The sequence below is a fragment of the Marmota flaviventris genome, chromosome 8 (assembly GCF_047511675.1).
Source record: "Marmota flaviventris isolate mMarFla1 chromosome 8, mMarFla1.hap1, whole genome shotgun sequence".
In the NCBI taxonomy this organism is placed as follows: domain Eukaryota; kingdom Metazoa; phylum Chordata; class Mammalia; order Rodentia; family Sciuridae; genus Marmota; species Marmota flaviventris.
This window is the reverse complement of record NC_092505.1, coordinates 9,255,164-9,280,000: the sequence shown is the minus strand read 5'-3', so window position 1 is coordinate 9,280,000 and position 24,837 is coordinate 9,255,164. Positions and strand designations below refer to the sequence as shown.

The window sequence follows — 24,837 nt, the reverse complement described above, 5'->3', positions numbered from 1 at the left end:
AAAGAGCAAATATTGATAGATAAAATAAACATGTGATGGATAAATTAAGGTAAAGTTGGCTCTTCTAAAATAATAATGAAAAATTTAATAAAACTCTGACAGGATTGATGAAGAAAAAAATAATTACCAAAATCAGGATTCAAAGGGGGGGACGAAACTGTAGGCCTTGTAGTTTTTAAAAAGCCTATAAAAATATTATGCCAATATTTTTTAAATTTTAAATAAAATCATCACATTCCAAGAAAAATGTAATTTACAAAAATGACAGAAGAGAAAAAAATCAGTTGGTTTTATACTTATAAGAAAATTCCAGAATCTCTAATTTCAAACCTTCTTGGAAAAAAAAATCCAGACCCAGATATTTTCATTAATGAAATCTTCTAAACATTTAAGAAATAATATCAATCTTACACAAACTCTTCCAGTTGAAAACACAAAAAGGGGCCCCTTCCCACTTGCTCTATTTTAGCACAACCTTGATCCCAGAACCTGGCAAGAGTATTACAAGAAAGAAAACCCGTTGGCCTGTGTCTCTCATGGACATGAAGATAACCCCCCACCCCCCAATTGAAAACGGCAGCAAGGGCTGGGGATGTAGCTCAGCTGGTAGGACAAACGTACAAAAAAGGACAGCAAAATGAACCAGAGTGTAAGAGCGCACTCCCGCAGCCAGGGAAAGTGAACAGCACACCTAAAGGCAGGCAGGGGAAAGGGGTGGAGAGGAAGGGAAAGAATGGGGAGGAAGGAGAACTCACAAATAGAACAAATGTGGGCAGGAATGTGGAGAAACGAGAACCCCACACTATTTTCAGGAATGTAAAATGGTTTGACCACTGTGGAAACCAGTGTGGTGGTCACTCAAAAAGTCACAAATAGAATTACCATACAGTCCATACCCTTTTGGGTATACACCAAAAGAACTGAAAGCAATGTCCTGAACCAGGTATCTGTACACCAGGTTCACTGCAGCATTTCCAACAGCCAAGATGGCGACCACCAAGTGTCTGTCCACAGAAATATGGGTCAACAAAATGTGGAATAGTCACACAATGGAATACTTTATAGCCTTAAAAAGGAAGTAAATTCTGGCAAATGCCACAATGCAGAAACTTGAGGAGACTCTGCTACATGAAATAGCCCACCAAAGTCAAACACTTTATTATTCCACTTACATAAGGTACCTAGAGTAGTCAAACTCACAGAGATAGAAGGTAGAATTCTGATAATTATCAGGGGCAGGAGGAGGGACAATGAGAAGCTGATATTTGTGGGTACAGAGTTTCAGTTCTGCAATATGCAAAGTCTTCTGGAACTGGCTGCACAACAATGTAAACACACACTTTTGAACTGTGACCTAAAAATGGCTAAGACAGTAAATTCTCAGTTATGTGAATTTTACTCTAATTTAAAAGCTTATTAAGAAAAAAAGCACAATAAAGATAGATACTTTGGAGAACACAGAGAGGGACATACTTACTTGTGGGAGTTAACTGGGGTGTCTCATGACACTTTATGAGGGCCTGGTCATGAAAAGGGCTTTGTAGAAGGTAAAGTACTCAGACTGGAAGGCTCTTTCACCTTGTCTGCGATCTTCACGGGACTGATAACTAAAGTTTTAAGGGGCAGCATTATGTAGATGATACTAGTTTTCCTGGAAAGGATAAGATCATCAGAAAATCAGAGATGACAGCCCAGTACAGAAGACGTGATAGTCCACTGTCCACACCAACGTGACTGGACCACACGGGGTACCCAACTAAACATCATTTCTGGGGGTGTCTGTGAGAGTGTCCCAGGACGAGACCGGCACTTTAACCCGCAGAGCTGGTAAGGACCTGGTAAAGCAGACTGCCCTCCCCAGGGAGGGAGGGCACCACCCAGTCTGCCAAGGGCCCGGACAGGACAGAAGACAGAGGAGGGTGGCTGCCCCTCCTCCCTGCCTCACTGCTGGTGCTGGGCTTCTCATCTCGCCTTCTCCTGCCCTTGAACTGGGACTGTCAGCATGACACCCCCACCCCGGGCTCTCAGGCCTTCGACACCACGGCTCCAGGGTCTCCGGCTCTTGGCTGGCAGACTGTGGGCTTCCGGGCCCTCACAGAGCATCTCTCTGGATCTCTGCACTCCATCTATCCCACGGGCCTGGTTTTCTGGAGAACCCCGACTGCCCGCTGCTCATCTGGCTTGCACTGTGACACCCCCACACACTGTGCCCTATCCACCAGAGGCCGTTGTGCCCTGTGCTCCCTCTGCTTGGACCTCACCTAGCTCTTTATATCCTTCAGACCTGTTTAAAAGTCCCCTCTGCAGAGACCTTCCACGGCCCAGAGGGCCTCCTGTTACTGCCACCACAGCTCATTTGTAGCAGTAACCACAATGTATAACTAATGTATTTTAAAATAATATCCATCTCCCATGAAAATGTACACTCCACCAGGGCAAAGGCATGGCTGCTTTCCCCTAGGTCTCGGTACACTGCCAGAATAAGTCAAAAAATGCTTATTTGAATGAACAAATAAATGAATGACGAATCATGAAAAAGCTTCCCAGCACCCTGATCCAGAGGGAATAAAGGTGCTGAGCTCCCTTTCCAAGTGCATCTCTTTAAGTGACAGTTTTTTCCACATTATCCTCACACATATATTTTCGGTTGACAACCTATTCCCATCCCAGCACTGAGCACCAGTCCCCTTCCTGGGCTCCCACAGGCTGGGGTGCTGAGCTTGTAGCCAGCACTTCCTCCTCCTGGAGCATGTGCAAGGAGATGATCGGCCACGTCTTGATGGTCCCTGAGTGTAGATAACTGAAGGAAAGTTACAAGACTAGAAGGTACATTTCCAAGGATGGTTCCAGGTCTCCCCAGGATACCCAAATCCCCAAGTACTCACGCCCCCTACATAAAACGGCAGCTTGTTTGCATAGAACCTATGCATATCCTCTTGTTGCTTTAAGCCAGCTCCAGAGGACCTGCAGGACATGACACAGAGCCAGTGTCCTGGGCATAGCAGTCACACTGCACTGCTTAGAAATGATGGCAGGTACAAAGTCTGTACGTGTTCATTACAGATGGGATTCTTTTTCCCAGAATACTTTCCATCTGTGGTTGTTGGGACCCAGGGGTGCAGAAACAAACACAGAGGCTCCACTTACCTGAGAAGCGTGGGTTTTTGTGGGCAGGTAAAATACATCATAAACATAAAGCGTAGCTAGCCGGTTGTATACTAGAGTCGTAAGAATGACTGGATTTGATAGCCTAGAAACTTCTGGCCATGGTAATATTTCATGACTTGATCTGGGAGGTCAGGATAAGGGTTTGTTTGTTGACTAAAAATCCTCAGGGACCTGAGAGCGGTGATGCCTCAGGAGAAACTCACCAGGACATACAAAGCGGTTTTCCTTAGGAAAAGCAGGGAATCAAGACAGACCCAGAGCCAGTCCTCAATTCCTGAATATTACCCAGTGATGCCCAATACATACTTAAGCACCTACTTGTACCAGGCCAGTCTAGGAGCGGGAAGGAGCAGAGAGCGAAATGGAATGAAACTCGTGTCTGCAAGCTGTTCACACCCTAGTGGAAAGAGATGAACAGCAAAGAGTAAAAGGTAGCACAGGGAAAAAGAAAGTAGGGCAGGGACAGAGGGTGCAGAGAGGGTACAAATGAAACCGGCTGGCTGAGAGGGCTCCCTGCAAAGGTGACAGGACCTGAAGGAGGTTGGGAGGGTGGGGACTACCCGCAAGGAGGGAAGAGCCAGCACAGGACATGGGACACAGTGTACTCAGAGAACAACATGGAGGCAATGGTGAGGGACCCAGCAGCTACCCCGTGAGCACAGACACTGCCCAGCACGCAGGACGTGGAGAACCACGGCGGGTCAGAGCAAAGTGGAGGGAAGTTTCAGCTGAGCTTCAAGCATGACTTTTAAAAGTCAACGCCTCAAGTCCTTTAAAATGCCACTGAATTCTAAGTCTCATCCATCCATCTATGGAGAAGAGGGGCTTTGGGACCCTCATGCGGTGGATCCTGCTGCGGCTGTGTTAACACCCAAAAGACCACTATTTTATCCAGGTCCACTGAACTTAAATACCACCCAATGTCACTCATCCTCTCCCCACCTGAATCACAAGGGGCGGGAGTAACAGCAAGCCACAGTACGACAGCATTCAGGCTGCAAAACTAGCCGAGTGTTCGCCAGCTCCACCACGGTGCTCAGTGTCCACGTGTGCCAAACCACAGAACACGCACCTTGAATTACATGATCTAAGCAGTCAATCACAACTCGGCTGGAGGGGTGCCGTCCAGTGTATTGAAGAAGTGCCCCCCACACCCTGCCAGAATCTCAGATCTATCTTTAGCAAACCCTCCACTGAGTTTAAATAGATGAAAGAAACAAGATGAGTGGTGAGCAAACCTGAGGACACCACCCCAATTTGCCCAGGTCTGAACTTCCTTTCTGGGGAGAAGTTTAGTTTACAGGTGGGGGAGCGTGGCTCCCAGCCTTGCCAGGCACTTGGGCAGCAGGGCACACAGCCCTCCCGCCAGGCCTGGCACGTTCCCACATTAGCTCCTGGTGATGGTGCCCAGCCACACACCCACACTCCTGTGGCCCTGTCCTCTGAGTGACTGGGCTAAAAAAAGGTCTGATAAACCCCAGGATCAGTAGGGCTACAGTTCTGAATATAAACCCTGGTCAGAAGGGGACCCAGGCCCACGCTGAGGGGACAAAGCCCCACCTTCCCAGCACCAGGATGAGATGCAAGGCAGTCCTGAAGTGGGACCATCTGCAGCATCGCGAGCCGCACAAGCCCTGGGCTCCCTCCTCACCAGAGCCACCTTCCTGGGCCCAGGGCTCACCGCTACTCCACACCAGGACTCCAGGTCTGCAAGAGAATGGCTTACCAACAAACCCACATTGACTGACGTTGCCTTCAGAAGTCAACAGAACCCAGCCATCTGTTACTTGTGTCTTCTGATTCCAAGGAAAAACCTTTTCTTGGCCGAGGCCGTCTCGTTCCTGACCAGATTTTCCTATGCAACGTCTGCTTTCTAGTGATCAATTTGGAGACATCAATCTACAATTACCGGAAAACCTCAATGGCTTGACTGAATTGGAGTGCCAGAGGACGTGGGAAAGCACTGTGGTGCTGGCCCTTTGTGGACACAGGAGGGAGGCCTGGGATGGGAACAGGGTCTGGGTACCTGAGGCTCGGAGCACTGGAGCCTCAGAGCGCAGTCCTGCACACCAGCTGCAGGGCTCCAGGGAGAACTTCCCGCCTTCACTCTGAAAGGAGCTCCGTCTTCTAATGAAACTTGACACCTAGTTTATACAAACTAGGACATCAGATGATGTCCTCAAACTTGCTAGTTAGGAAGACATCATTATGGGATGATCTCATGAGAAAACTGGTCAGATGGAGGCATAGCAGTGAAGCATACAGTTTGGGGTCAAAAATGCTCAAATATTGGCAATTTCATGTGTTTTGACATGACACTAACCAGCCCTCACCCAACCGCCACATGCTTAGGGTGACTGGCACTGCCAGGACACCTGTGACTGTTCTCCCCAGGTACGAATCACCCTCGTCCAGCCCTCTCAATACGCTGTCACAATCATCAAGAAATGGAATCTTCGTGAACAAGACGTGGGTGTGCTATGGGCTGAGGTGCCACCCAGGTCACAGCTTCCTGCCAAGCAAAGTCTACACATCTGCTGCCTTTCCCCGGAGTGGGCAGGGGCAGCGTGGACTGAACAAGAGTCCTGCCTCCAGAGGACAGACGGCCTGCCACCGAGGGGGCAGGCTTCCACACGGATGGGCCAGGGGCTCTGCCGCTGAGCCCAGCGCTGTGTGGAGGGAGGATAGCCACCACTTCCAGGAAATCAGCTTAGTAAATACGCAACTGGAAACTGTCTGGAAGGCTGAACCAGACCACCTCCGCCCTCGAGGAACGAGTGCCCAGTCTAGAGAAGCGCCCCAGGGCAGCCACTGTCCCAGGCAGACCTAGAACTCCGTGACCATCAGGGAGAAACAGCTCCACTTCTCCTTTCATTCTGGGGCAGGAGGGCTGGGGGCGCGACCACGTTCCTACCCTTCTCATCGTGGGCAAGTGATTATTTTAGAGTTTTGCAAAACAGGGAACGCAGATGTTCACAACTGATAGATGATATCAGAAGAGTGTCTTTCCTGACCCTTGCATCAGAATGTGGACCTCGTAAAAGAAACAGTGCAACGGCTGAACGAGTGGAGGATGTGAACCCCCAGCCCACAGAGGAAACGGAACCAGCTAGTGAACACGTGGGAAAAGAGAGCGATCCTGAGTCAGAGACTGAAAAAAGTGAGACTGTCCGGTGGAAGAGGAGTGGGGCGCCCCTCTCTGGAAGCCTGGAGTAATGTGGGAAGCATGGGATGAGACAGGCCAGGTGCTTGGCAGGACAGTGAGAGAAGGGCAGGTGGTGCTGGGGGAAGAACAGGGCTTACAGTCAGACCACAGGTGTTTGTCTAGCAGGCACTGGCCTGGGGACAAACTCCCCAGGTCTGGGTGTCCTCCCTATAAAACACAAGTCATAACAAGAACACACCATGCAAGGATCCTGGGCATTGTGGACAGTGAGGGACCAGGAGGACAGGCAGCAAGGGGTCAGGGCTGAGGACAGGGACTGGACCAAGACCGCCATGGTTCACCTCCCACCCTCCCCCACTAGGCTGGGCAATGCGGAGCAAGTGACTTGACCTCCACAGTCCTCAGCTTCTCCACCCAAAGAATGGCGATGAACTCAGAAGCCCCTTCTACCCTGGCTGGCACCTAGCAGGTCCTGAATAAATCCACTGTCACCATTTCCCTTTTGAGGTGCACTGGAGGCAGGAACCGAGGGCCAGCAGAGAGGGAGGAGAAATTACCTAATTTTTAAGTTCTAAAAAAATGCCTCAAGGCTTTTCCCTGACCATGGAAACAAAATGGAACAGCACCCGCCAGGAGAATAGAGGCCTGGTGCTTTTGTGTCTGGCTCCAGCTGTGGGTGACCTTTCAGCAAATCACAAACTCGGCTAAGAGTACACACAGCCCATCTATTTGCCACCAATTTGCCCAGGCATGGGAGCCTGGGCACTGCAGGTGGTTGCTGTTATCTAATCTAATCTGGGCTGAGAGAAAAAAATGAGGGGTTTGCTCAGGCCCCCAGGAGGCAGGGTCCTTGACCCACCAGAGGCTGACTTCTTAACTGGCAAACAGATCCGGGTATGTACGTGGCCTTGGCTGACTGCAGGGAGGAGCGACACTGCTCCCCAGCACCCACAAACCACTGTCGGAAGGGCTCCAGTGGAGGCCCCGGTACTCAAGGCTCTGCCAAGGAGCCCAGGACCTGCAGTGGCCAAGGAACCTGCCACCACTGTACAGTCAGGACACACTGTGCTCTAGCATGAAAGGGGCTCTCTCTCAGTGACCCCAGCACAGTCCGTCTGCACACAATGTCCCCCCCAATATACCTGCATCAGGGTTCTCACTAGAGACAGAGAAGACCCAGCCTAGAGACCTCCAGGACAGGGACACCCTCCAGGCACGGACAGCAGCACCACCTCAGTATGTGTCAGAGCTGACATCTGTGGAGGTGCTGGTAAACCAAGTCCTCTCTGAGCATGGTCCACCTGTGGGTCAAGTGACCTCACTAAGCCCCATAAGGTGCTACTGTCATGACCCTTACCTGCGGTGGCCAGCAGAGGCCCCACAGCCCTACTGCCAGGGAGCAGCTGAGCTTCGATGAGGCCCAGGAGGCAGCGCTCAGGCCTCTCAGCCCTGATCTGCAGAGAAGAGGGCAGGCCTTCCCCCCACCAGAAGGCCAAGGCTCCCTCCTAGGAGAGCTCACTCCTGCCTCCTCCCAGGGCTGACTGGAAGGCCAGCCAAGAGAGCAGGGTTCCAGCTGACTGGCACGGGACTCCCTGGGAACGAGAAAGCGTTGGCTGAATAGAAGAACTCCAAGGTCCTCACAGGCAAGGCCAAGGCTTCCCAGTTCCTGAGGATCCTAAGTCCCTGAGCAGCCTCGTGGGGTCCTCCCAGAAGGTCCATTCTTCCTTCTCCTCTCTAATTCTCCGGCTCACAAAGACCCACGTTCTTGTGAGGCAGGCACAGGGACAGAGGGAAACTGCTTCCACACAGGAACCTCAAGGGCACTAGGGCCCCTGAGGATGCTGGAACCCAAGGCCTGCACCTTGGGGTGCTCTCAGTTCCCCTCCAGAGAGGCAGACACAAGACCTGACACACAGCCAGGGCCTCCCCCTCCCAGTCCCTACCTCGGGAGAGCCTCTGCAGTGCTGAGGGAAGTGACTCAGCCAGACATGGTCACTGAACGCGCTCAGGCCAGCCGGGCTTGGAGGGAGTCGGTGCAGCTCGGGCACGTGTGCTGCTGCTGTTACTGGTCTGCACACGCCGGGACCCTGGCTTTTATGTACAGAGGAGAAGTGGAGTGTGAGGAGCAGAGCTGGAGTCAGAAACAAAATAAGGGGCCTCAACCTCTCTGGGCACACTGAGTGGCCACCAGGTCCTTCTAGCACCAACAGCATACACTCCCATGGTATAAATGAGGAACATGCTCCCCATCAGCAGCTACCAGCCGTATGTGGCTATTTCCATTAAAATTGGCTAGACATCAAATTAAAAATTCAGTTCCTCAGTAGAATTAGCTATATTTTAAGTGCTCAGTAGCATGTGGCAATTAAAATTAATTAAAATATAATAAAATTATAAGTTAGATTCCACAGTCACATATGCCACACTTCAATGCTCAGTGGCCACATGTAGCTAGTGGTTGCCACATGGAATATTTCCATCTGGGTTCAGAGTTCCACTGGGCAGACTCTGGCCTGCAGATGGAGATGTGTGGAACATTCTTGCAGCCACTTTAAAGAATTGTGTGCTAGGTTAGAACCTATATAAAAGTAACAAAGACAGCCAGGTTTGTTCTTGTATTTAACCAGTCTAAAACGGGAAAATACTCATCAAAGATGCATGAAGGTGAGTTAACTAGCGCATGCCCTCCCAAGGTTACAACCAAAGGTGAAGCACCAGCGTTTATCTAAGACAGAGTGTTCATCTGCTGCTTCCATGATTCAATGCTGAAGTATCATTTGTACAAGAAAACAATACACATGTAAGTTTGTAAAGATGATGGATGGCAAGATCATCATTATTTAATTATATACTTGGATAATGCAAAAGATTGAACAATAAGTTGTACGGAACTAATCAAAAATTCAAATCAGGTCCAAAATCCAAAACTTTTTGAGTGCCAACATGACACCTCAGCAAATTTCACAAGATGCATTGTAGTCAAAACACAGAAGCACTAAACATATAAAACTGCCCTTGGGTTCTTCTATGTATTACATACAACATATGAACATGAAGCATAAATGAATTCTGCATTTAATATTGGATCCTATCCCCAAGAAATCTCACCAAATATGAACAAATATTCTAAAATCCAGACTCCTCTGGGCCGGTGCTAAGAGACATGCAACCTGTATTAGAAACAGCAAAAAAGGCTAAGTGTGGGGTGCAGCTGGTTACAAAGCTAATACTTAGAAACACATTTCATTTCCTTTATGTGAAAACACCACAAAGGTAAGGGGAAAAAGATCTAATTTTAATACATTTCTTAAGTTTACATAAAAATATTTACACTGGAGGATCTAAAACATAAATACAAACTAAAACCAATAGGATCTATACAGAGAAAACTTCAAACCTATACTGAAAGGTGGCTTAAGTAGGTAGAACATTATAGGAATATAATATGTAAATATGTCAATTAACTCTATAAACCAAACAGGTAACTATAAAGAAGAAAACCGGAAGCCTGAACTCTCTTCTTATGCCACAATAGCAATGAATTAAAGGCAAACAACAAATACAAAAATGTAAAAATACTGGAAGAAAACATACTCCTATACATTTGGGCCTAGATATGTGACAAACTCAGAAGTCAGGAAGTGACATTTCTTGCACTTAAACCACAAATAAAAAAAATAAAATTTCTGTGGGTTAAAAATATCACAAAATCAAGTGGTCACCTGGAGAAAATATCTGTAATATGTGTGATAAAGAACTGATTTCCTTAATAAACAAAAAAAAATGAATTAAGATTCTTAAGTACAGGAAAAATTCACTCAAAAGGTAGTAAATTATAAGCAATCAATTTACAGAGAAAAAAAAAGCAACAAATGACCAATGAGCATAATAAATGGTTAACCCTGTACCTAATAAGGTAATTAAAAGCAAATTAAAACAAGGAGATACTATTTTGCATGTATCAAAGATCCTGGCAGTGATTCGAACTGACTTACAATTCTGGCAAGAATGTGGGGAAAGAGGATTTCTTATGCTATGCTGGTGATGATACAAATCAATATAAACATTCTGGAAAGCAAACTGACAATATCTATAAAAATGTAAAATAACCATATCCTCTGACTGAGAAATTCCACTGGAGAAATGCATCTCCTAATATACTCACATAAGCAAAATAAGATGTATATGCAAGAATGCTGCTTGGAACATGGTTTATAATAGGAAAAAAAAAAAACTGAAATGACCTAAATGTTCATCAATAGAAAAAACTAGTTTAACTGGGTTATGTTCTTATAACGAAACATCCATCAGTCAAAGGAAATGCAGAGCTCACTGGAAAGACAACCACAATATGGTAAAAAGGCAGGTAGCAAAATAATAATATTCAACACAGTACTATGTAATACTGTAAACACATACACTTGGCACTTATTCAAATGTGTTTATCTCTATATACACCATACATGTTTCTATGTAAAACTCCACAGAGGTGACCTCTGAGGAACAGGCTGAAAGAAGACAGTGGAGGACTTCAGGAAATGCTTGTCTTCTTATTTCTTGTGGCCAACCATTGCTTTTATAATGAACTATTTTTTCAAATCACAGAGCAATGTAAGCAAGTATAATAACTTATAGTTGGTGCTCAGCAAATGGTACTTACGAGTTGGCACTAGTCACTACCCGGTGTCCCTCAAGAGCCTTATGGCAGCACAGGCAGACCTAATTCGACTGGTGCTAACTGCTTGCTGAAGTCAGCCTGGAATGGCTGTGCAGCCGGCAACGAGGGTGGACAAGATGTGGGTCATTCCGAACTGGCTCCAGGATCACACTATGCCAAAGCCCCTCCTTTCAATCTTCAGCCCCTTACCCCAACCCCACACCTCTCTATGACACCATTATCTAGCAGTACTGACTGGGGACAGACTGACTGTGGGGTGACATGCCACTTCAGGGTAAGAATCTCGTTTTTGAAGACTAGCTGGTTTAATTAAAAGCACAGTGGGGCGCTGGGCCGCCAGCAGACAGCCTGCCTTTTGCCATGGGAAGTCATCTTCCCTGGCACAGTCTGATGGAAACCAGGACAGCACTCAGGATAAGAAGGACAGCAAGGTGATCTGGCCCGCTTAGGACCCGATATGGACAGGACCCAGACACCTGTCATCAGGTGCTAGCGGCTGGCTGGTGCAGGAGGTGCAGATGTCGCAGATGATAATGTACTTCTGAAAAGGCCTGTCTGTGCCCTAGAGGAGATTCAAAGCACAACGAGAAAAAGGGGAGGGAAGGAGAGAGGGAGACCCTCACCACCGCACATGGACGTTTATTTTTCAATTACAGGATTTTATTAAATTGGGCTAGGAAGTCTAGGATTTCCTCTCACCTACAATAATGATTTTTACTTTATAGTTTCTGAAAATTCAATTAATTTGATATTGATTTTTTTAAAGTATTTAAGTTCTTCAAATATTTTCAACTCTGTAGGAAAGCTCATTTCACATTAAGCAATCTTTTAATAAGGTCCCAATACATTATGGTGAAATTACAGTTTATTCTAAGCATTTACAAGTGATAATGAGTCATGCTAATCTGATGGTATTGTATATTTTACTATAGTATTCTCAATATTTGAAAACACCTAAGTTTGTTTATTTCACACACACACACACACACACACACACCACTGTAATGATTTAAAGCCTCAAACACTTGGTCTGAAATAATTGATGCAACTTCTAAAGGTGATTAAGTTACTCCTGGGAAAATAAGTCTTCCTGGTTAGCATACTAACAGTAACAATATTTTCATTTTTATGGTCATTTCACTTTCAGTGCTCCACAAACAGCAGAGAAGTTACTTGCCCAAGAAGAAAGAGCCAGTGGCTGGCGGAGCTGGGATCTGAATCCAGGCTGACTGGGCTCTTGGGCACAGCCTCCTAATTTCCATAATGGCATAGCCTCCTAACGGGGACAACTCTGAACTGAGGGCGGTAGTGGTCCATTAGGAAGGTGGGCATGCAGGGTGTGTGTGCACACACCTCACCCACGCCTCCACTCTTAGCAGAGCCTGAAATCTAGTAAGACTAACAACTAGCGGCATGAAAACCTGCAAGTGGGTGGCCCTGCCATGCAACCCCTGTGCTCATAGAGAGAGAATGAAGGATGTAACAACTGAACAAGCAAACAAGAATTAAGTGGGGACCTAATACAAGACCCTGAACCATATACTCACTGACATTAAAGACTATTTTCTGAGCATCTTCTGTCTTCAAATGCCATCATGAACACTGCCACAGCATCCTAGTGGCAGAGGCACCATCTAGACCTCTCTGTACACTGTGGGTCAAGCATCCCTGATCCAAAAATCCAAAGTCCAAAAGACTATGCAAATATCCCCAAATCCAAAAACCTCCAAATCTGAAACACAAAGTTCCAAGCATTTCAACTTTATGAAGGTGAAGCTGCTCGAAGTCCCAAGCACAGCCCTCTAGGTGGCTCCTCCATGTCAAGCCTCGAACACAGGACACAATGTGCCCTGCACTCCTCTGTATAACTGCAGGAAGTCGTCGACTCAACACACAGCCTGTTATCCCCAGCCAACCTCACCTCGGTTGGAAAAGCTCCATCTTGGATTCAGCTTTCTAGAGATACCGAATGAGTCCTGAGTCACTTTCCAACCTGTGCGAGTATCTGCAGGCCCATTGGTGTATGGCAGCCCAGTGAATCTTTCTGATGGGTGGCCTGTTTTCCAGGCCTGCAAAGCAGTTTTACAGGTAGTCGAGCCAGACCACCTGAGATCCTCGGGCGAGGATGCAAAAGTGGAGTTGAGATCGATCCAATTCCCTGGACTCTCAGCTCCAGTCCAGGCTCCCATCACTACATGGCCTGAGCAGGGGTCATTCTGGAATCATCCCATTCAAGAGAGCAACTCCCACCACATCAGTCTGGTGATCTACCTCCCAGCAAGAGTTTCTCCTTTCAAAGTAATTTAATTGGAACCTAATACTGGAAGTCTGCTCACAAATCCCCAGTATCTCTGAAATCGTGCGTTTTCAGGAGTCAGTTCTTTCTTTGCATTTTTTTCCCCTTTTTCTTTCTCTTTTTGCATGGTGCTGGGAGGGAACCCAGTGCTTGGCGCATGCCAGGCAAGTGCTGTACCACTGAGCTGCACCGGCGACCCTCTCTGCATTTGCTCAGGCTGATCATTTTGAGTGGTGTTTCAAACAAGCTGCACCAAATCAGAGTACATGAGCTGGTGGGTGGGAATCATTCCTTTAAAACATCTCCCCTTTAGGTGAACACAGCTCCCTGACTTCAGATTCCCCCCAGAGAGACATCTTCACCCGCAGTAGGGAAAAGCCACCATCAGGAAATGGCTTCTCGCTTGTGTGGTTTTCTAAATGGGAGATGGGAGCTCTCCTTTTTTAAGTTTAAATGACAACTTACTTCTTTGTGCCATAAGAAATGACTTCTCCTTTCCTTCTGAAAACACTTTCTGTCTCTGATGCCTGAAATAGTCTAAGCCAACAGCAGGACCCAGGGCAGAACACACAGGAAGTTGCTTCCCCCTGCTGGTGACCACTGGTCTTTTGAACACCATCAGTACAAAGCTCTCTGTTCCCTCCATGTGCAGGGACACCCTGCCCTTTGACAGCCCCCTAGTTGTGTCCTGGGGACAGGCCTTTCCCATGTGTTGCCGGTTATCCAATTTCTGGCTAGCTTGGACTCTAGACATCGTCTGTAATTTGTGGGCTCCAAGTTCCTTTGTGTTGGGTGGGAAAGGGAAGACATTGTTTGACACAGAATTAAGTGAGCTGTTTAAAACCAGTGGAAAGGAGACCCAGCTTCAGTTCTGGTTCTGCCCATTCCACTGAGCACTCCTGAGGCCATGTCATTGCCCCTCTGAGCCTGAGCCACTCATGGGAGAAGTAGAAGGCCCTTCCTGCCATGGGACTCAGAACCCCAGAGTCAGGAGACTAGGAACCATGGAACTCTATGGTACTTATTACTTTGTAAAGGGAGAAGTAGTCTCCTTTACCTATATATATAAAAAAGTAAATAATAGCATCAATTTTAGAAATTTTAGGAAGGATTACTGAGTGTGGGGTGCCTACCTGTGATCCCAGCAACTCAGGAGGCTGAAGCAGGACGAATGCCAAGTTCAAGGCCAGCCTAAGTAACTTGTGGAGGCCCTAAGCAACTCAGTGAGGGCCTCTAAATAAAAAATTTAAAAAGGGCTGGGGATGTAGCTCAGTGATAAAGCACCTCTGGGTTCAATCCCCAGTAACCCACTTCCCCCAAAAGGAAGTTGTATGAAGTATTAAATGAGACAATGTACAAAAGATATTTAGCACAATTAGTAAATGTTAAGTACAGTATTTATAATTAATTATATAACTGCTAATTATATAATTTCTACACGTAAGAGTAGAAATAGGTGCTACCAAGAATTTCCCCGCTAAGCACAGTGGCACAAACTCACAGTCTCAGCTACTTAGGAGGACAAGGCAAGAGGATCACTTGACCCCAGGAGTTCAAAGACAGCCTGGGTAACATAGCAAAACCCCATCTCAATAAATAGATAAATAAATAAATTCATTCCAGGACAACAGGCAGAAACCAAGATAGCCAAACCCTGACATATTATCATTCTATTAATAAGGTAAAGCTACCATGACATTTGGAAAAGTCTCCAGTAATTGTCAGGTTTTTAAATGTTTTTAAAAGCATTTCACTTCAATGTTCTGGCACTGAAAGTCATCTCTGGCAAACCTTCAAATGGTAACTCAACAGAATTGCTGCTGGCTCATTTGAACCCTCTGACACGGGGGCATTATGGATCAGTCTTACACGAATCCCCAAGATCTAAACACACGAAGCTGGAATGACTGAAACGTACTTTCTCTTTAGCCACAAACCAGCAGACAGTGCTCAGGAGGCTGAGGCAGGAGGACTGAGTTTGAGGCTGAGTTTGAGGCAAGCACAGCAGGGGTGTGGGTGGGAGAATGGAGAAGCTGAAAGGAAAAGAACTAGAACCACAATGAATGAACTCTCTTTTTGAGCAAATTCCTACTTGGAAAGGCCTGACTGAAGCAGAGGGGGTGTGGCCCCTGGGGCCCACGGACAGTGTCCCAGGGTAGAAGAGAGCTGAGCCATTCAGTCTGAGGAGCCAGAAAGGACCTCAGGGATTATCTAATTCAGCTGCTTGACTGACAGATGAAACACTGGAGGCCTGGGGAGGCCAAATAAGGTGCCCAAGGACAACAGTGATCTATAAAGCTTTTAGTTAGATTTATATGACATGCATGATATCAACAGAATTAAGTTTGGTCTTCCTGCTAGCCTGTGAATTCCAGGAAGGGAGAAACGTGTCTGTCTGCAGCCGTGCCCTCCTCATGCTGACCTCCTAGTCTGCGGGGCAACACAGGAGGCTGGGGCCTGGGGGGTCAGCTGGTTTGCCTGGGGTCCTGCAGCTGGGTCATCAGCCAGCATAATGCTGGTACTTAAGGAGTATTTGTTGAGCGAATGATCAGAATGAGTGGAGGACGCAGCTTTGCCCGGCTCTAGCAGCCCAGCTTTGCTTCTGCTTGAACACAACATGTTCAAGGCTGCCACTGTGCCTGGTGCACAATGAGCACTCAAGATAGCCACTAAGTAAAAACACAGGGCCAAAGGAATAATGGAGGTGTAACTGCATGAACCTGTTTCCTGTGGATAAAAATACATTCTTCATAGAGCTGTCCTAAGCCTTAAAGAAGATGCAAACGAAAAACCCATAAGAGGCATACGAAAACCCATGTGCATTACCGTCTCACTGAGACAACAAGGGGCACAGCTCCAGAGTTAGCTAAAGCTAGGTGTGAGCCACAGGACCCATACCTCCCAGCCGTGTGACCTGGAACGGGTCTCTTGGCCGATGCCTGGCCACATGTATACTTACATACTGATGGTACAAAATAAAGCACTTCATACTAATGAATGGAAACCTTTATTGTCTTAAAAAAAAAACCCACAAAGATTAACATAAAAAATACAAGGATAATTATTATAGACAACATTTGTATCTCAACTCCAAATTCATGTGTTAAAGCTCCAACAGGATTAGTGTCCTTACAAGAAGAGGCAACAGGGTTTTCTGTCTCGGCGCACACAGAGGAAAGACTATGTGAGGACACAGTGAGAAGGGAAAGAGCAGACCCAGAACCCAGCCGTGCTGGCACCCTGACCTCAGGCTTCTAACCTTCAGAACTAGGAGAAAGTGAATGTCATTGTTTAAGCCCCCTAATCTTTGGTGTTTTGTGATGGCAGCCCAAGCCAACTAATACGGTAATAAAATAAGACAATCTATTGTTATATTCGGGAGGAAAAATCCAAAATTAGCTCTCTGAATTAAATAACATTTTTGTCTTCTAATTCTAAATTCAGGCCAACCTCAAATACCTCTCTCTACGGTGCTAATTACGATTGCTCGTGGGAATTTCATACTGCATCCACCAAAATTAGCAACAAGAGGAAAAGTACTGGACCTTCCAGCTTATCTAAACCAAGGGTTCAGAAATAAGGTAGATAACAGCTTTTGGTGAATCAGGAACTTAAAAATCTAGCTATCACCCCACCAATCAGGTATTGTATATTAAGTTGTGGAGGCTAGAAGTGTATTCTTTTACACTGTTGAATCTAAAAAGAAAAAATCAGATTAGAAGAAACCTTAATAAACCTTTCCCCCCTGCTGGGGTTGAACCGGGGTCTCGTGCGTCCTGGGCAAGTGCCCTATACTGAGTTACATCCCCAAGCTCTCAGTCTCATTTCTGAACGACATTAACTGCTCCACACACATCGGAAAGTTTATAAAGAAAAAAATGAATGGACCAGCATCTCACTGCAGTGGGGAGGTGGGGGGGCTGGCCCTGTAAGCCACCTCCTGGTGTTCATGCCCATGTCATTCTCGCTTCAAATGACCTGCAACGGGTCCCACTCCATCCAGCATGCCCTCTCCCACTCGCTCTGAGGGAACCCGCTGCCATGCCATGAGCTGCCCTGGAGAGGCCCAAGGGGCAAGGAACTGAGGGGACCTCCAGCCAAGAGTCTCCAAGGAACACCATGCTGCCGGCCTCAAGGAGACACCGGCACTGAGGCTTTAGTGCAGCCTGGTGAGAGCCTAAGGCAGTGGCTCAAGCTTAGCCATCCCCAAGTCCCTGACCACAAACGCTGAGAGGTAACACTCGTTTATTGGTGTAAGCCACTCAGTGCTGGGTTGGTTAGTGACATGGCAGTAGACAACAGATACAATGACCCAATGTGCAAGGGCCCAATGTCCCAGTCTCCATGACAAGCATTTTACACCCAGCAAAAGACGTAAGTACCACTAGCATCCCCGTTTCATAGGCAGAGAAACTAAGGCCCAGGTCAGGGTAACAATTCCCAGAGTCACCCTGCCTAAGTGGCAAAGGTACGCTGAAGACCCCTGCTGTCAACCAGGACACTGCACATCTCCTCATGGGTGGCCTTCACCCAGGATTTCTATGATGAGTGAGCTGTAGACAACACGAAGCCCCCTTTCCCACCATCAAAATTGGGAGACTGATGCACTTGCAGTCCTGAGGGAGGTCAGTATCTACAAAGGGGACGCTCTCTCACAACTGAACTGCATTTCAAGTGACTGGCCGGCTCCCACAGCCCTTGAGGCGAACCCTCATGACTGTGCACAGTGTGTGCCCACCACCACCAGGCTACCCACGCTTCACGCACTCACAGACCTGCACACCACCAGGCCCTCGGTGGCATGAGGGGAAACGGTGATTGTGTCATCTGATGGCATTTTTTAAAAGGAAAGAATAACAAAGAGACAAAGGCAAGAGCCTGAATTATAAGCACAGGAACCAGCAGCCCGCTCTCTCTATTCTGCTCTATCACAAAGCCTATTTTTCCTTCCCTTATGTAATTGTCCCAAGCCTTGAAAAGTCAGTCTGTAGTTGCAGACTGTAACATTTAAAGCCATTGCTACTGAAGTAAAAAGGCTCTGAGCAAGGGAGGGTGTGGACCACGCTCTTGTTAGTGGAGAGGTGGAGGGGAGGAATTAAGAAAATACCTGTGGGTGTAGCAGGCACTGATTTATTAAGAGTCAGAAATTCTAAAATTAGGGAAATCGTGGGTAAGTTCTAAAACATACCTTGCATCTATGTAATGTGTGAACTTTTAAAAACACAACCAAATAAACTGAACCAGACCATATTGGATATCAGATCACTTAAGGGAAGACTTTATCCATAATTTAAGTCTGAGAAACCACACGTCTCACCCTCCTACTAGGACAAAAAGTGAAAATGCCTAAAACTGCCTGATTTCCCACTGTCACATTTTACCATGTGCTGCGCTCACTGACTGACAGGAATGGGCAGAAAGACAACCTCAGGCAGAGGCTGTGCCCACAGCTGTGCCACCTTCCATCCTCAAAACACCTCAGTCAGCAGAGTGCCACTAAAGGATGTCTTATTACCAAAGTCAGCTTTGGGAGGCGGAGTCTGTGATTTGCCCTAGGGTGCAGCATATAAAGGCTTAAGGGAGGTAGCCCATCCCTGGGTAAAATGGGCTTAAGCCCTCCTGCTGACCACCAGTAATCCTGCTTTCAGGCTTCAAGGTCAAACAGCACTCCAGGAGAAGGCATCCTCCAGTCCAAGAGCCGGGCTCCCATCAGAGACTCAAAGAAATCAAGGTACAGACGGGCTGTCATCTGGCTAGAGGAGGAACCTGGTCATCAAGTATTCCGTTACCTTCAAGATACAGTCATGCCTAGGGTCAGGCCAGACCCTTCTAGCTGGGGTAGTGACCCTTCCTCGACTGTGACTGACAAAATCACCTAGAGCCTGCCAAGGGAATGGGAATGTCACAAGGTCCTGGAGACTCTAAGGTACACTTAGAGTGATAGAACCAACCTGCGCAGGCCTCCTGATGGAAGAATTCAAGGATATCATTGAAACTCCCTCTTTACCAATCAGAACATTGTTTTATTAAAAGAATCAAGGGAAGTAGCTACCACAAATCTTTGGTAAGCATTTTTTTAAAGTATGTATAAGTATATTCACTAGAATAGATTTTTGTGATTTTTCTAACTTAGCCTTCAAGCAACACTCTATCAGTCAAATAAATATTCATGTTTCAGACAACCAAAAAATGGTATGTGTTTCCACTGCTATGTGGAACTCTACTCACTGCTTCTAATAGAATACTATTTGAGAACTCTGAAATTCCTGGTCACCTTGATGATGGTGGAGTAAACTCTTACCCTAGAGAACCAATAACTAGCCACTGCCCACAGTGCAAAGCATATGCATATGCAGTTACTGGTTCAAAGCACTGCTTTTCTTTCTGAAGCAGAACAATGGTTCATAAAAGTAGTAGTTACAGACAAAGAAAATAATCTTACATTTATTGTTTTCATTAATTTACAATGATATTAATCTAATAATATAGTTTCAATTATTGTTAGGTAAAAACTGAGTCATTATAAATTATTTACATTATTGATGATGATCCAGCTAATAAAGATGATCTCACTATTCAGACCAGACATTAATAATTACAGAACAGCTTCTGTAAACTCTCAAAGGAATCAGTAGGTCAGGGCAATTTCTGTTTGCTTTTGAGACTCAGATTACAGAATCATAGGAAGCTATATGCAAACAAGCTTGAGAGAGTCTTTTTCTGCAGGCTATTTCTCTCCACAGTGGCCCCCAGCAGACTGGCTGTGGACAGGGGATGCCAGCTCACAGGCATTTGCAGTTCATTATCTGTCTACCCAAGGTGAACACTACTACTCTAAAGCACACCCACATGTCCCTTATACCACCCAACGGTGACACGCTACCCTGAAGGAAGCTTCAGGTTGAAGTTCAGAAGCCACATCTTCCCAGAGGGCTGGTTTTAGCTAAACGAGAAAGGACCCACTCTCTAGAAGGCTTACCAATGACATCCCAAGATGTGGCTCTGGCTCCTGGATTGCCTTACTGCCCAAAGCTATTTGCCTCTGGGGGACTGAGACCCCTTAGCCCAGTGGGTTCTTGTCTTCCCCTACTGTTGTAAATTTTACAGGACTTTGCAAAGGGGCAACCAGGGCAGGAAGCTCCTCACAAGCTTCAGAAGAAGAAGGGGGCCTGAATGGAGGCTCTCTCCACTTCCCATTACCTGCACGGAACCTACAGCAATCACCCTCCAAGCTCCCCAACCATGGCAGCAGCCCCCAGCCTGCCTCTCCACTTCTCTCCTGCCCACTCATCTTTCTTCCCCACCTGGCCTTGCAGTTAAGATGACATCTGAACTGTACCATAGCCCCATCGCCCTCCAAGGAACCTTCCCTGGCTGCCCCCTGACCTCAGCCACCACCTCCCCACCTCCAATTCAACACACCTGGGACTCCTTCTCGCCTTACCCGTAGTTCATCCCTGCACTGAACTCCAGCATTTGCTATTCCCTCTGCCTGGAGCCAGCCACACAAAAATCACCCTATCAACCCAGTTCGAGCTGCACAGAGGCCTTCTTGGGCCACTCAATCTAAAGAGGCTCCAGGCTGAGGCTTCTGTGTGTCCTTCTACCCACACGGTCCCCAGAGCCACTCTCTGCCCTTCTCTGGGCTCTGGAAGGCTGACTCTACCTATGGACTCTACAGCTTGGGCTCTCTGGTCTCCTGGCTGCTCACTCAGGGCTACTGAGGTTGGAGACATGGGTGCTTCCCTTCCCGACTGGGCCTCAACACCTCAAATGGGCAACTTTTAAGTCTAGGGCTCCTGCCAGGTAGCTCCTCCCCTAGGTTCCGGCCAACACTGCTTCCTGACATCTCTTATGGATTCCCTCAGGGTCACCCCAGCAAACCAGTTCTTCAGTAAGACCTCTTGAACCACCACAGTGCTTGATCTGCTAGGACCTGACCACTAGGACCCGGCCCCCCACCCTGTCACTCTCTAGCCCACTTTCATTAACAGCCATGTTTGCCACTGTGTCTGTCACTACCATCAGCCCTCCGTCCCCTCGGGCACCACATCTGCAGAGTCTACCAGTCATGAATCAAAATTAATTTATCAGCACTGAATAGGTAAAGACTTTCTTCCTTATCATTACTCCTGAAAAAAGTATGCATACCAACTATTTACAGATCAAGTTGTGTTAGGTATTAAAAGTAACTAGAGGGGCTGGGATTGTGGTTCAGTGACAGAGTACTTGCCTAGCATATGTGAGGCACCGGGTTCAATTCTCAGCATTGAATATAAATAAATGAATAAAATAAAGGTCCATCAACATCAAAAAATATTTTTTTTTAAAAAAGTAACTAGAGATGCTAGGCATGATGGTGCACACCTGTAATCCCAGTGACTCAGGAGGCCAAGGCAAGAGGATTGTGAGTCTGAAGTCACCCTCAGCAAAAGTGAGGCGCTAAACAACTCAGTGAGACCCTGTCTCTAAATAATATAGGGCTAGGGATGTGGCTCAGTGGTCGAGTGCCCCTCAGTTCAATCCCTGGTACCCCCCACAAAAAAATGAAAGAAAAAGAAAAAAAGTAACTAGAGATAATTTAAAGTATAAGATGCACTTAGGTTATATGCAAATGCCATGACTTAAGCACATAACATGGACTTTTAGTACTAACGGGTTTCCTAGAACCAACAATCGCCATGTATACCAAGAGACAACTAACTGTATCTACAAGTGCCTTGTTTACTTGCTTTTTTAGGGTCCACCTCTTCCCCAGTCACTAGAGCCCAAGCTCATAAAAGCGGGGAGCCTGGCAAGTTCACCACTGTCCTCAGGCCAAAACCATGCCTGGAACAGGGCACCAGTCAACACAGAGAATGCACAAATGGGACACAAGCTAGCCCAGTGTGTCCACTCAAAGCACTGCCCATGGGTAAGGCCTTCCCCAATCAGCTGATGGAAAGCCACCACCTCCATCCCTCCCAAACGTCCAGCCCCAAGTCTGTTTTTCCCTATGGCACCGTCATCTTCTGATATATTTGACATTTGTTTATTATCTGCTTCCTCCAACAAAGATGTCAGTTCTCAAAACGAAAATGCTAATGTAGTCACTGATGTAGCCTCGGCTCCTAGAACAGTTCCTGGCCTACAGCAGAGTCCCAATAAAGATTAAAATGAAGAGTTGGCAAAGTGGGCCAATCTTTAAATGAAGCAGTCTGGGGCCTGTTCCTGACACTGGGAAGAAAATGAAAACTATGAATTGCTGGACACCCAGCAACTCACCTGACACCCAGAAATTCATCCAGCAACTGCACTGGACACCCAATGCAGTTTTACATGACTTGATCTTACTCCAGGGAATAGCCTAGGACCCCCTAAGAAAGGTGCTTATCCTACCCAGAGAAGAAGCAGCTTTATTTTTTGTTTTATTTATCTATCTATTATTTGGTACTGGGGATTGAATCCAGGGCACTTTACCACTGAACTAAATCCCCAGTCCTTTATTTTTTATTTTATTCAATAAGTAAATAAATAAATAAATAATAAAAATATAATTTGGAGACAGGGTCTCTCTAAGTTGCTGAGGCTGGCTTTGAACTTGCAATTCTCCTGACATGGGTTCCCCAGTGGCTGGGAGTAGAAGCGAAGCATTAGCCACTGCTGCCTGAGAAGAACAGGTTTGGGACTAAGATGAGGAAGACCCTGTGTTGGTGACAGTTATTGCTCTAGAAAGCATGCCCAGAAGTTGATGTGGCCATTATAAAAACCTTTCTGAAAGTAAATGGGCAAATAAATTATAAATAAATGAGACGAAGGCACACCGTTCCCTTTCCACAGTAGTGTTCCTCTTGGCAGCAGCTTCAACTACAGTTCATTGACAGTGCCTGTGGACCCAGAGCCAAGCCTGAAAGCATTGCTTTTTTGACAGCTGCTCTCTTAACGGGGCAGCTATCAAAGGCAGGTTTCATTCTGCAACGCCTACACTGTCCAAATTTTATTCCTCCACAATAACTGAAGATTGGAATAAATTCCTCCTCCCCACCACCATCATTGATTACTCATACTTGCTCTCTCACCCTCCAAAGTGTCTAAAAATGTGCGGATTTGGGGGAGGGGGATCAATTCCCAAGGTACTGAGTGTCCATGGTGGTGGCATGTCACTCCTTCAAGGGAGCTAGCTTCCTGGCTAAATATCCGAAAGGTTTTGAAAATGGTCCCCTTCCCCCTAACACCATTCGACCAAAACTGGCCAACGAACCGCAGGATAATGAGCAACCACGGATCCTCACCCAAACACTGGCTTTTCTTCCAATAGTGCAGATTGAGAATGCAGAGACGTCGTCGTATTTATGAACAGTGAGTCACGTCGCCGCTCAACGTCTGTTTCCTCCTCCCTATGAATGAGGTGACCCCCCTCCCCTATCGAGTAAATGCAGGGCTGTGGCTAACGCCCCAGGGGGGCGACAGGAGCTGCGCGGCCGCTCGGGTCCTAATTCGTCCCCACCCGAAAACCCACCGGGCGCAGGGGCGTCGCTGGGAAGCAATAGCAAGCCGCGGCCGAGCGGAGCGGAGCCGCTGAAGACCCGCTTCCAGAGCTGCGCGCGGCCGGCAGGCGCTCGGGGACTGGGGACCCGCGGAGCGCCACCCCGGGGGCAAGGGCCCGCGTCCGGGCGTCCCGGGGTTGCCATCCGCGGCGGACCTCGGCTCTGCGACCCGCTTCCTCGGGGCAACAAGTGTCCGCCCTCCGCCCCGACGGCCCGCCCGGCCCAGCCCTCACCCGGCACAGGCCGTCCACGAACACGCGCGGGTCTAGGTGGCAGGCGATAGTGGCGCTGGGCAGGTCCTGCAGGTCCACCTCCTCCATCTCGCAGTCGATGAAGCTCCAGTCGCCGCCGCCCTCGTCGGCCTCGGCCGCCCCGGAGAAGGGCGCGAAGGGCCGCAGCGTCACCCCGGGCCGCGCCCGCGCCTCGGCCGCCTCCGCTGCCGCCCCGAGCCGGGGCCCGGCCACGCCGTCCTCCATCCCCGCGCTCGCGCCCGCGCGCCCCTGTGCGCCCCCGCCGGCTGCGCCGGGCTCGCGCGCCGGAGCCTAGCGCTCTCTCCTCCGCGCCGCGGCCGCTGGCTCCCGGTTAACCCCCTCGGGATCGCGGGGCTGCCGGCCGCCGGCTGTCACCACGGTTCCCGGAGACGCGGCCTCCAAGCGCCCGCCCCGCCCGCCTCCGTCCAGCGCGGGAGGGGCAGAAAGCCCGCGCGGCGCCCCGCCTGCCCAGCCCAGAAGGCGGAGCTCCGGCGGGTTCTGCGGCGGTCCCTTTAAGCCGGCCCCAGCTGGGTTACCGTGTCCGGCCCTTCCCGGAGAGAAGACCAATAAAAGAACGGGATTCTCATCAGGTGATCCTCATTCACCGCCCCAAGCCTGAAGCCTAACCGCGACCATATTTGTCAGGGGCAAAGGCCTGTAGCTGGTTCTTTTCTGTAGGCTATTGGTGCTTACTGGAGGATGCCAGGCAGGGTCTTGGCCCTTAGGCCCTTGGGCCCTTAGGCTGATGGCTG

At 47.9% G+C, this 24,837-nt stretch overlaps 1 protein-coding gene across 1 annotated transcript in view; it reads right to left on the bottom strand.

Annotated features, from left to right (window-relative positions):
* Rcan1 (regulator of calcineurin 1) overlaps positions 1–24,471 on the bottom strand; it is an 85,200-nt gene extending 60,729 nt beyond the window's left edge. The window contains exon 1 of the mRNA XM_027929230.2: positions 24,068–24,471. Within this exon, the coding sequence (XP_027785031.1) occupies positions 24,068–24,310 (243 nt within the window). The 5' untranslated portion in view covers positions 24,311–24,471. The remainder of the gene's footprint in view (positions 1–24,067) is intronic.
* Positions 24,472–24,837: the final 366 nt, after the last annotated feature.